The sequence below is a fragment of the Cynocephalus volans genome, chromosome 15 (assembly GCF_027409185.1).
Source record: "Cynocephalus volans isolate mCynVol1 chromosome 15, mCynVol1.pri, whole genome shotgun sequence".
In the NCBI taxonomy this organism is placed as follows: Eukaryota; Metazoa; Chordata; class Mammalia; order Dermoptera; family Cynocephalidae; genus Cynocephalus; species Cynocephalus volans.
This window is the reverse complement of record NC_084474.1, coordinates 46,240,488-46,253,520: the sequence shown is the minus strand read 5'-3', so window position 1 is coordinate 46,253,520 and position 13,033 is coordinate 46,240,488. Positions and strand designations below refer to the sequence as shown.

Below are 13,033 nucleotides of genomic sequence, written 5' to 3'. Positions count from 1 at the left end.
CTTCCTTAACATTCCTCATAAGGTGGTCCAAACTGTAAGAGTTTAATAAATAGAAACTATAGAATTTTGGCCTTACCATTTTTGTCTGCTCTCCTCAGTATCTGTAAAAGAAAAAGGAAATTTTTTATCACCACTTTTGGTAAGTATTGTAGTAAATAGGATATATACTCATAACTCATACATTATTAAATTTTTAAAATTCTAGTTTTAAGTAAAGGTTTCCCAATTGAGATCTTTCTTGATAATAGCCCCAAACTGAAAACAACCCAGATGTTCATCAGCAGGTGAATGGATAAACTGCGATATATCCACACAATGAAATACTACTAAGCAATAAAAAGGAATTAAGTATTGATACACAACAGCGTGGATGGATCTCAAAATAATGATGCTGAGTAAAAAACATATGCACAAAAAAAATACCTGCTATATGAATCTATTTATATAAAATACTAGAAAACACAAACTAATCAACAGTGACAGAAAGCAGATTAAGTGTTGCCTAGAAATAGGAAGGGCAGGGAGGACTGGATTACAAGTGACATGAGGAAACTTCCGGGGGTGATACAGACAGTTATTATCTTGATTGTGATAATGGTTTTACATATTTCAAAACTCATTAAATTTACACTTTAAATATGTACACTATAATGTAAGTCGATCATACCTCAACAAAACTGGGAATAAACAAAAAACAAAAATAATTGTAGTTAAATAGGAACCCACAGGTTTATACTATATCACACTTTACTCATATGCATTAATTATATTATCTTGGTCCTATTTTAAATTGTCTTTGATGAATAAGAATTGTTTGGCTATGTGGTATCTATTACCCTTTGGTAATAATTTCCAATTTTCTTCTAGGAAACCAATCTTTCTTCCACTCTTGGCCCACGTGCTCCAGGGTTGGGCACAGTACTGGGAAATAGTGTCACATCTCTCCGGACACTGTGACTGCTCAGGCATGAACGCTTTAGGGACAGTGAATGATAGGCCGTGGTTTTGCTTAAGTGGTTAAGAGAGGCACCCACTTTCTTTTCTGTTGGCTTTGAACCTGGGAAGATGTAGGCAAAAAGCTGGTGTCAGTCATTTTGGTATCATAAATGCTACGGGTTGAATTATGTCCCCCCAAAACAAGTGTTGAAGTCTTAACCTCCAGTACCTGCAAACGTGACTTTATTTGGAAATACGGTCTTTGCTGAGACAGTCAAATTAAGATGAGATCTTACTGGATTGGGGTGGGTCCTAAATCCAATGACTGGTGATCTTACAAGGAGAGAGAAGTTCAGAGACACAGAGGTAGAGGGAAGAGGCCATAGGATGACGGCAGCAGGTGCTGGAGTGGGGCAACTGCAAGCCGAGGAATGCCAAGGACTGAGGGCCCCCATCAGAAGCAAGAAAGAGGGCATGAAACAGAGGGAGCACAGTCCCACCAACGCCCTTCTATCCTCCAGAACTGTGAGAGAATAAATTCTGTTGTTTAAGCCGCCCTGTTTGTGGTAGTTTATTACAGAAGCCCTAGGAAATTAATACAATATATAACCTGGAAAGAACCAACACCCAGCAAAGCAGTGTTCAGAGACTCAGAGAAACTGGACCCTGATGGTGCTGTCTGATCAAGTCATCCTGATGAGAGGATCTCTGCTTTTCATTACAGGAGACAATTAATTATTATTATTTGCATTTTAAGACAGTTTGGGTTATTTTTTTTTGTTATCTGCCATCAAATGAACCCTAATTGATGCATATACTGATAGAAAAAAATATGGATAATATAAAACAGAGATATGCAATAGTATCAAAGAAAATGTTCCTCTACCATATAGCCCAGACTGACTTTAATTACTTGGAAGGGGCCCTTGAAGATCATTTTTTTCTGAGTAACTTGTAGTCACAGTTAAATAACCAGATCTACTCTTATATTTAGATCATAACTTCTTGGGGCCAGCTTAAAACATGAGCAATAGTTTTTATTCCCAAGTTGTCTATTTTACTGCTTTCTGTTAGACTAGTAGCTAAAACTCTCACTCCTGAAACTTTTCCAGCAAGAGAGCTATCACCCTGGCCTGTGTGATTAGAAGTTGGTCCTCCTTTTTACTAAATTGACTAAATTATTGCAGGAAGACTGCTTTCAATAGCAAGAACTATGTTCAGAGCAAAATGAGACTCAAATTCGTTTTATTCCATAGAGGTAGTTGCTAGTGAAGATTTTGGGGATCCATCCTCCAACACAACCAGTTTCTTCCTCTCCTCTGAAACCGCAGAGCCCCAGCTGATAGTCGGGGGGACACAAAACACATCCTATTTCTTACCTTTCATATACTCTAAGATCCTACTCCAATCTCTATTGTGTCCTGACAATTTGAAGTGACTAGAATAGGAATAACCACCTACCAGAGAGTTGGACCCAGGACTTCTGTCATTTCATTTCATAAAGAAAAATCTTAAGTGGCATTCAGACTCTTAGAGAGGAAATTAAGACAGTAGCTTTTGTTTTTAAGAGTTCTTTGTAATTAATATGAGCAAATCTCTGCTGCAATTTTGTCTGAGCTCACAGACTGATAAAAAATGTACTGTGCATGAGAATCGAGTTCATTATTTTATGTTACCACAGTAATCTGGGTCAGCTAATCATATGATTGCTATCACTAGATGGATAGGAAATAAAGTTAAATATTATGCTCAGGCTTACATTTTAAGTACAGGTCATACTTTGTTTTTGCTGCAGTTTAAGGATTACCAAATAGATTCCTTTAACCTCAAAAGATATTCACTGATGGCCTTGACTGAAATTCCTCATTCCTCACATTAGGTTATTGAGGGCAGCTGTTAAAATTGTAAACATTATCTTGCAAGCATAAAAAATTGACACAATCACCATTCACTGGACTAATATTTGCTAAGTGCCTCCTACCATGTAGCAGGTTAAAATTCAATGACATGAGCTCGTCAGTCACTTGGTAGATTCCTGAGAAGCTGAGATATAGGACAAGAAGTTGGGATGCATCCAGAATATGAAGTACCATCCAGAAGGGAAGACTCAGTAAGTGAGTCATGGTGTGTGGGCCTGGACATCCAGCAGGTAGTTTTGCTACCAGGCCACTAGTCACCATGAGATAGGATGGGAGAAGCAGGCACTGAAAGACGGTTGAAGGAAAAGTAATCAGCACAAGTAATCAGCAAAAGTAATTCATCTCAAGTTTGCCTACGGAGGGCTCTATGCATGATAACAGTAAAGTTACGTTTTCCTAATTTTTTTTTGGTTCCTGAAACTAGTAGAGTGACGTCTGCCTTATCAAATAGGGTAGACAATGACGGGATTAACAGCTATTCTCCCAATTGGACAATCTCACACAAATAATAAACTGTGCATGTGTGACTAGGTGAGACAGGAGATGTGTAGCTGTGACAGAATTCAATCACAGAAACATTGTGTCTAGAAAACTCTGCTTTGGTAGTCTTCTGCCCATCTCACTTCTGATGCCAGTGAGCATATACAAGGCTGTGGAATTAAGTGTCCTTGTGAGGAGAATCTACAACTCATTTTCACCAAGTCCCGAACCATCCAGGCACCGGGCCTTGTGTTCAGGGTGCACGTGGGTGTGCATGCTTCGATGGGGGAAGGGAGGAAAGACACACAGTAAAGTCACCTCTCTCCTTCACGACCTTCCAGCCACCTCACCAGTGAAGTGGGGAAGGGCCACTCCCCTCCCAGTTAAAAATCAAAGGGAAGCTGTGGGGAGAGGAGAGTGGCATTGGATGGGTGGAACTGCAACTAATTTCATTTGGGATTTCTCTCGCTCTCGGGGATGAGGTGAACGTTTGTTTTTTTCCCTTTTCACAGTAGCAGATTTGATTAATTTAATGACTCAACAGAGGGTCCACATGCTGTACGGACTAATATTCTAAACTAGAATCACTCTCTTATCTGGAATGCAGCAGCCTAGGAAAAGATAGTACACTGACGCAGAAAGAAAAATGACTGTCACCTTCCCGGTCCTTCTGTGTTACTGCACACTGGAAGCAGTTCAGCCTCTCTCCCGTGGCTGCCAGGTGTGCCCTGAGCAAATGCCCACATTACCCTCAATGCATTGGTGTGCCTTGGCATTTTTTAGTGGTTGTTTTTTTTGGGGGGGGGGTATTTATTTATTTATTTGGTGGCTGGCCAGTACGAAGATCTGAACCCATAACCTTGGTGTTCTAAAGCTGGCATGCCTTGGTATCAGTACTAGGTTTACTAAACTCCCCTCACCCCCACCCATAGGTATTCAAGAGCATGTATGATGAACTGATACTTAATTCTGTCATTTTTAAAAATCATATAAATTAGATTCATAAAGAAACAGTGCCTGTACTAATTTGTGGATTTAGCTACCATTACTTATGCATTCAACGTGAAACACTGATGTAAACGTACTACTTTGAATTTATATGGCACTTTTCCTTTTTTCCTCAGTTTTCCAGCCTATGAACTCTTATTTCACACAACAACCTTGGGAAGTAAGTATCATGCTCAGTATTACTGCAGATTTGGAGATAAGGATAATAAAACAAAAACTGACAGTGTGGTAAATCTCTCTCTGATTTTCGTGTTAAACATGTAGGTCTAGTTTCTAACCATCTGTACATGTCCAGTTATGTCATTACAGCATTCTCAAAAGCAGTTTAAATCATTTCTTAGAGGGCTAATTATGTCAGTGGTGTTGGAAAATAAGCACTGGAAATCAAAGTTTTCCTCAAATTTGGAAATGTCTGTGTGATGAAGGAGCCTCCAACAGGTTTCATTTCTATTCCAGCTTGGAGTAAGTAATATCTATCACCCATTTATTACAATCTAAATAGAATCTTAAAAGAAATCCTTTTAGCAGTGCTACTAGAATATGTTAAATCTAATTAAATAAAATAGTGTATTGATATTTCACATTTTATTTTGCTAAAAGCAATGTAATCCAGAAATGAATAATTCAAAAATACCTAAGTAACAAATCCTTTTTCATGTCACATATTTCATAAGAGTGTTAGATTTTTCACAAAATAACTCAAATAAAGTGTAAACAAAGTCTTTTTTGTTCCAGACAAAATCCACTGGCAGTTGTATTTTTTTCCTCTCTTTTTTTTTCTGTAAACTCTAGCATTTTACTGACAAGTAAGCATGTCAACACCTCTCATGTGGAATCGGTTTTATGTTTTTATTTTTAAATTCTAGAAATATAGGAAGGCAAGTGTGCCTATTCATAGATGACAACTTCCTTCAAGACAGGGACCTGATGCTATTTGTTTACAGACTTAGGAACAATTGTGTGTATATAACAATAAATAAGATTCAACTTTCTTTCTTTCTTTTTTTTTTTTTTAAATAACTGTTTAAACACTTGGGCCACGATCAGTGTGCATGTGTCAGGGAGATGACTTTCCATTTATATAGCTTCAATCCATTTATCTCTACTCTATGAGCAGGAACTGTTATCTGCTTAAAAAAATTCATATGGAAGCCCTTGATATCCTTGGGGAACAGAGTGAACATGAGGTCAGAATGAATGGAGGCCCCATTTGCCCTCTTTGAACCAACTTCGTAGCAACTTAGTCATCAGTCTCACAGCCGACATGATTTTCAGGGGCTCTGACTCTCTGTTGCCCCTGAGAATTTCCTTCTCAGACATGCTAGTGTCTCTCTCTTCTCCCTGCTCAGCTCCTCAAGGGCTTTATGGTCCTGAACAACAGGACTTGAACAGAATAATATCATCCAGTTAAATAAACCATTAGCACCAATAACATCATCGGATTGGCTCTAGCCAAGCAGAGAAAATTGCTCATGAAGAACAGGATACTTAACAATCTACTGAGTGACTGAGTGGAATCAGACACTTACGTTTTGGTGGGAAGATGGCAGGCCCAGAATGCCTGGATCCCCAATTTGAACCACATTGTCATAAGGGGAGAAGGCTGTGAGAATCCACAGTTGAACCTTAGACCAGTTTTAATTGTTGATAGGACTTTCTCTCCCAATTAAAAAATTCCAGCAAATCCATTCAAAATAAACTTCAGGAGGCTCCTTGCCCCTCCCCCCATTATCTTCATTATCTCTACCTCACCATTTTGATACTAATAATTTGATTTCCTCATATTTTCATCTTTCCACAAATAAATGTATTTGGCCTCTGGCTCACCTCCCACTCAATTTGATTTTAATAAGAAATGATCAGTCAGGGGAGGGTAGAGGAAAGAGCACACAGTGCCTCAGTTCCTTTTCCCATCTTCTCTCATGCCTAAACAAGAAGCAGCCAGAATTGTCCCCACTGAGCCAGACACTACCTTGGGGGACAGCATGAATGTGACAACTGAGGGGCTGGGAGAGCCGGGATCTCCACAGGCAATGGAGAGAGAAAAACCATGAAACCTAACGGCAGAGAAAAGAGCCAGGCAACAGGGAGAAAAATACAGAGAACAGAAACAGCAGGAAGGGAGAGTAAAGCAAAATTGAGAAATAAATAAGAAAGGAAACTGCTGCAAAGATAGAAACCACAGCGTGAGCGCAGAAGAACAGCACAGAAGGAAAAGAGGGAATGATTATCGTATCAGAGAAATGGAGGAAAGAAGTCAATACCGAAGTGAAGAATAGGACCAAAGGGAAAACAGCCAAAAGCTAGGACTGATGAAAATGATAACAGTAATTACAACTTGGAGAGGCACGAGGAAGGAGAGCAACAGGAAAGGAAAAAAGGAAAAACAGACGATGGCAGTGAAAAAAGAATCATCATGAAGGAGATCTTGACCACCACAGCAAAAAGAAAAATGTATTCCAAGTAATTGTTTTCCAAGGTGCTGGGGGAGGATAGCGGGACATCGCAATCGCTACTGCTTCCCTCGGTGGCCTCAGAGCACCCATGAGGTCGGGGGCTGCAAATCGGGAACATTAGAGATGAGTTGGGACAACCCCCCCCCCCCAACAGTATACCTCTCTAAAATGTCCTATCCACCCAGATGGAGACTGTGGCATTCACAATCCTGTCCCTATCAAAACCCCAGCTGCTGGGAAATCTAACTTCCAGAATTTCACTGAGGGCTGGTAAGCCCCAAGCTGCAGGTCTGGACAGCCCTTTTTTTAACAAGTTGAGTGTCAGTCGTTTCTCTTGCATTTGCTTCCGTGGTTCTCTGGAAAGGGGGGAGTTGTCACCCGTGCTCTGGGGGCAAAACGCTGGCCGGTCCAGCACCTGAGCCGACCCGTGTCCTCCCGGGGAGGAGCGAGGACGCTGCGGAAGCGCCAGCCTTGCTCCTTCCACCTGTACTTACGTCGAGGAAGATGGACATGCCCTTGGACAGCCGCAGGGCAGAGCTGAGCTCTTCCGAGGAGTTGGTGGAGGACGGCGACGTCTCCCGGGAATCCTCCATCCTGGGCGCGGGCTCGGGCGCGGCCGCCGCTGCTGCCTCGGTCGCCGCCGGCCGGGACGCGAGTGGGTGTTCGCTGCCGCCCGCCCCCCGCGCCGCCGCCGCCTCCCGCCCGGCCCCGCCCCCGCGCCCCTCCCGGGCTCCCGGCGCCCGGATCCGTCTCGTCCCTGCACTTAGCAACGGCCAGCCGCTCCCCTCGCGGGGGACCGGCTCTGCCCCGGGCACGACCACCGGCTCTGGTGAGAGAGAACCCCGGGGGCGCCGGCCCGCCCCCACCACGTCCCCACGTGCAGGGAGGGAGGGGGTCGTCACGACAGAGAGGGGGAACAGATGGAAGAGCGTTTGTCCTGAGCAGCCAAAGCGCCCAGCAAGGACGCCCACTGGCTCACTCCACGGTGGAAGCCAGGAGTCCAGAGGGATTCGAAGAAGTTTCGCCTACCCTGCTTTTGGGCCAAACGGGCATGTTGGCCTCGCTGTCCCCAAAGTGGGTGGGTTCCTGAACACCACCGAGGAAGGAGCGGCCGTTTAATGTAGGGGTTAGGCCCTTTCAGTTTGGAGATCTACCAAACCTGAGTTCCAATCCTGCCTTAGTCACTTGGTTATCTTGCGATGTTAGCAAGTTACTAAATCTTTAAGCCTCAGTTTTTCTCATCAGTAAAATGGTCACAATGCTGGTACTTACCTCAGAGGGTTCGGAGGCCTAAAATGTGGAAGTGCTATCCACAGTGGTTGTGCTGCGGTCTGTGCTCAGAGGAAGCGTCCAGAAAAGCTCGCCATGGGGAAAGTACTGTCAGGTAATGTTCAAGCAAGTTTTCCAAAGCAGAAGTGCAGTAAAGATGCAGTCTCTACCTCTGTTTAAGAATTTAAACTAGGATAATAATTCAATATTTAGGCTTCTGTGAGGGCTACAAAAATAGTAAGTTGACCACACCTTTTATCAGGAGACAGATCCACTGTTTATCCAACATCTAAAATGTGTAACGTGTGTGCCAGTGCTGGGTTTCTGTCGGAAAGCAAGATGAGGCAAAGAGAAGAATACCTGTCCAAGCAAGAATCTGCCTGTGAAAGCTGACAGAGTGGATCCAGATCTCCACTTTGTGGCCTGCCAAGGAATGAAAACATGTTCTTTCTATAAACAGCCCCACAGACAAACACAATGCAGGACACAACGTGAGCACCTTAAGACATGTAAAACACGCGATGGGTTTCTTAGAGGGACAGTTTATAATCTGCCTGTGGAGGCCATGAAAGCTTGATGAAAGAGGTGGCATTAGACAGGGACCTTAAACATCAGTAGATACTCCAATGGTTGATAGTAATGGAAGGAAAAGACATTCCAGGCAAAGGGAACAGCATGAGCAAAGGCATAGTACCAGGAAAGCACCCGGAAGCTGTTAGCAGTCCACTGGGGTTTCCTGTAAATGTACAGAATCCCAGACCCTACTCTGGGCTTATTGAATCCTAATATCAAAGTATCTAGCCCTTAATCTAAGTCCCTCACCCTGATGATTTGTGCACAGCTGCTCTGTAGCAGGCCAGGAGTAGGGGGAGATGAGTGAGGCACATTGGGCACAAAACATAAAGAGGTACTCGCTCTCAGGTCCTGCCATGAACTTGCACGATCCTGAGAGTGATGCTTTCTTAAATATTGTACCCTAGATATCTCCCTCACCTCACCTGAGTCCCAGCTCTACTCTGTAGATCAGTGCTTGCAAAAAATGAATTCAGTTTTTCTCAACTCTGGATGTACACTGGAGTCATCTGGAGTGTGTGGCAACTTTACAACGTGGCCACAGACTCATTGGCACTCTTCTTATAGAGAGGTGGGCCCCCTCCCCTTGAATCTGAAAGAATGACTGTTTCAATGAGTAAAGTGGGGTAAAATGATGCACTGTGTCTTCTGAAGCTAGGTGTATAAAAGGCCTTGCAATTCCACCTTTTTCAGCAGAATATTTGCCCCTAGAGTCCTTGGCTTCCATATAGGAAGTTTGACTACCTTGAGCCACCATGCTTTGAGGATGCCCAAGCTATATGGAAAGGCATACGGAGAAGCCTGGCTGACAGGTCTAACTGAGCAAAGCCTTTGTGTTATCCCAGACTAAGCAGCAGAAATGTCAATAAAGAAGCTTCCAGATGAGTCCAGCCCAAAGCCCTTTGAGGCATCCCTAGCCATTTCCATTGTCCCAGCCAAGACAGAAATGTTGACCCACAGAATTTGGGAGCATAATAAAATGTTCACACAAAGAAGTCTTGGGGGGGGGGTTTATTTCTAACAATAGATAACCAAAATAAGGAGCTAAAGAAACCCCACAAAAAATACCAAAAAAAAGAGCCAAATCGATGCCTGTACTTTACCCGCATATTCATATTCATTTAGCATGTTGTGGTCCCTGAACATAATTTTTTTTTAAAGCTTTCCAGATAATTCTGATGTGCAGTCAGGATTAAGAACCACTGAAATTTACTATACTGTACATACAGAACAGGAAAAAAGTAGAATAAAATACCAAAAGGTAGGCAGAGGCTGTAGGATGAAGACCAATGAAGTCCAGGTATAGAACTCTGGACTTAATTGGGTAGTGAATTAGAGACATTCAGTTTAATCAGGGGAGATATTGATTGGAGCTGTGCTTTAGAAATATTAATCTTGCATCTTTGTGTGCTTTTACCTTACTAACTGCAAATTTCCTTACCTGAACTGCTAGTATAGTCCTTTCCCTTTGAAAACTGCTCTTGAAAACACAAAATCATGAAAATAACAGACTGACCAACCCATCAAATGGGTACTGGTCATTCAAATCACTGAAGAATAAAAACAGAAGGAGAAGGAGGAGGGTTACTGACCATGAACATCAAGTTACTGCATTTACAAATAACATATTATTTATTTCTGCCATTGGATGGAGGATTGAATAGATTTCTCTGCTTCAAGTTTAAGTCTGGCCCTTCTAACCCAAGGTGTGTGGGTTCCTCAGCCCTCAAATTCAGATCTGCAGTGGTAATATTTTTATGTCAGTCCCATGGTAACAAGAGCAGGTGATGAAGAAGACTTTCTCTGATTATAAATGAAGAACAGGAGAATAATCAGGAGTCATCATTCAAAACCAGGGAGCTATCTGTAACACTTCAGTAAAAACATTCCTTTTCCTTTTGCGACGACGAATGACATTTTCTGTACCCGTAGCTTTGCTTATTTCCTCTAATGGTTTTTCAAAAAGAAAGATAAATTATTAAACAACCAACTGGTCATTATTTATTTTTATGATTTCTACATGAACACCATGATGCTATATCTGACTTCTCTTTTTAATGGAAATGTAATATTCATGGAAGGCTCCACTAGAAATGGATGGCAATTAGATTCCCATTCACAACCAAATTCAATAGGTTCTACAAAGTGGCAACCAAACATATTTTTAGTTTTTTTTTTTTTTTTTTTTTCATCTAGACAGCATGCATTTTTGAAAACTGTTTTCACACACCATTTTCTTGAAACACAGATGCTACGCTGCTGTGGGTAGTATCAGTCGCAAACAGGAGACAGCAGACTTGAGGGAGAAAATGCATACTCTTACTAACCTCTTTGTAGCAAGGGCCTGAAAAAAATTGAATGTAATTCTAGATTCCAGCTCTCAGGCTTCCTATGATAAGGCTTTGACACGAAGGTATTTCTAACATTTCAGGAGATTATAGCCGTGTGGGAACGTACTGTATTTCAATCCATCTCTGCCTCCTAGAGAAACTATTATCAAAAGCATTTCAGCCAGCCAGAAATCTATCTTATTTATATTTTAAATTCTAGGGAAGGTTATCCTTTCAAGCAATGACTCAGAATCCTCTGTCAGGTTAGGGGATATTTTCGTTGCTTTGGCAGCCTAGGATCCAAACCCTCTTCCTCTCTAGGGGGCTATCCCATGGCGTGGGTCGTGATCAGAGGCAGGACCCACCCCTTCTGCAGGTAAGGAAGATAGTCCCTCTCCTGGTCTCCTGGGGACTAGAGCGGAGACTGAGATCTAGTCTAAGCTGATAGGACATTTCACTTGGGTCTTTAAATCTGGATCAAGGGACATGAAAGGAAGTTTATTAAAGGCAGTGGGCACAAGCAGGGTAGTGTCGAATGGCCTCAATGCCTGGTCAGCCCTGCAAACAATTTCATCTATTTGATAAAGGATCTTTATAATTTCAGGAGCCTGTCCTTCAAGTTTGATCTTCAGCCTTCCTGTCGACTTCCTGAGAGACCCAGTATGCTTCCAAAACTTTCTTCTCTGTTTTAGCCTAGTCAGAGTTAGTTTTGGTAAACTCTGATAAATGCAATCTAAATTTCTCCTGTTAAAGAGGGCCATTTGTTAAGTCATTGGGAAAAAAATTGGTTAAAAAAATTAATTCTCTTCAGACATGTGCTGAGTGCCTGCTTCTTCCAGACAACTGACAGGCACAGCTGGGGAAAGGATGGAAAAGATTGGTCTCTGCCTTTGCAGAACACACACTGCTTAAGGAGACAGTATTCTAATAGATAATTTTAATGCAGTGAGACAACAGTAACATCAGAGGTTTGCAGCAAGGGCTGAGGGAGGACACAGGAGGGGACTTCTCTCCATTAGTGTCTGTTCCATGTGACCATTTATGTAACTGTTGATGGCAAAATTAGGACTCAGGAGTAGTTAGTGCCATGGGCCCAAATTACTAACTAATAACCGCTATTTCCTATGAGCTATTTTACCCCGAAGATAAAATTTTTCTGTTATGCCACTGTGTGAGTAAAATAAAACTCCTATCTACTGGATCATTCAATTTAGAGCTCTTTCAATTGAAAAAGCAAAAAAATTCTAAGCACCCAGCATCCTCCATTAATCTATAGTTAGTGTGCCCTGTCGTCTTCTTTCTTACGGGCAAGCTTTCTCAACTGTGAAAACAGGACGAGGTTCTGTGTGCAAAGGGCTTAGCAAACACCAGGCACACACAAGATGTTCAACAGAGTTAGTCATCGTTATCCCCACCGGCACCACTGCTTTGCAAGCATGTTGTTAAGACCAGAGAGACTTTATGTAAAGTGTGCGGTACAACGTCTGGTACGTAGGGGTCCAGCAGGCAGTGGTGGTCACTATTACTATGACTATTGATTACTCCCTCCTCCTTGAAACTCTGATCCTTGCTTTCTGATCATGTCCCTCCTCCTCTTCATAGTCTACTTCATGGGTTCTTCTGATTCTTCTAGCGATAAAATGTTATGTTTTCTATATTGTGTCCCTGCCTCACCTTTTCCTCTCTCACGCTCTGATTTTCTCTCTCTTTCTCTCCTCTATATACTGGCATCATCTAACATCACGATTTCTATGTCTATAAACTGATGACTATGTATATTTATATTTCAGCCTGACTGGTACACATCTCCTTATGAATGTATTTTAGGCATTTTGAATTGAGCGTGTGTAAACATGAATTCGTCATTATCTCCTAATTTTTCTGTTCTATATCTTGCTGGATTACATCACCCTTCACTAATTCATCCCAAAGAGAAACCCAAGAATAGTCTTAGACTCACTCCCTCGTTGTCCCTCACCCAGGCTCTGTGCTGTCCTCACCCCATCCAATCAGTGGCAAGGCTTTCTTGGGAATCCACCCTCTGCTCTCCAGCCCCATTGCC

At 42.2% G+C, this 13,033-nt stretch overlaps 1 protein-coding gene across 1 annotated transcript in view; it reads right to left on the bottom strand.

The window, feature by feature from the left end:
* NECAB1 (N-terminal EF-hand calcium binding protein 1) overlaps window positions 1–7,392 on the bottom strand; it is a 172,411-nt gene extending 165,019 nt beyond the window's left edge. Inside the window, exons 1-2 of the mRNA XM_063079081.1 lie at window positions 7,294–7,392; window positions 77–101 (exon numbers count right to left, since the gene is read on the bottom strand). Coding sequence (XP_062935151.1) covers window positions 77–101; window positions 7,294–7,392 — 124 coding nt within the window. The remainder of the gene's footprint in view (window positions 1–76; window positions 102–7,293) is intronic.
* Window positions 7,393–13,033: the final 5,641 nt, after the last annotated feature.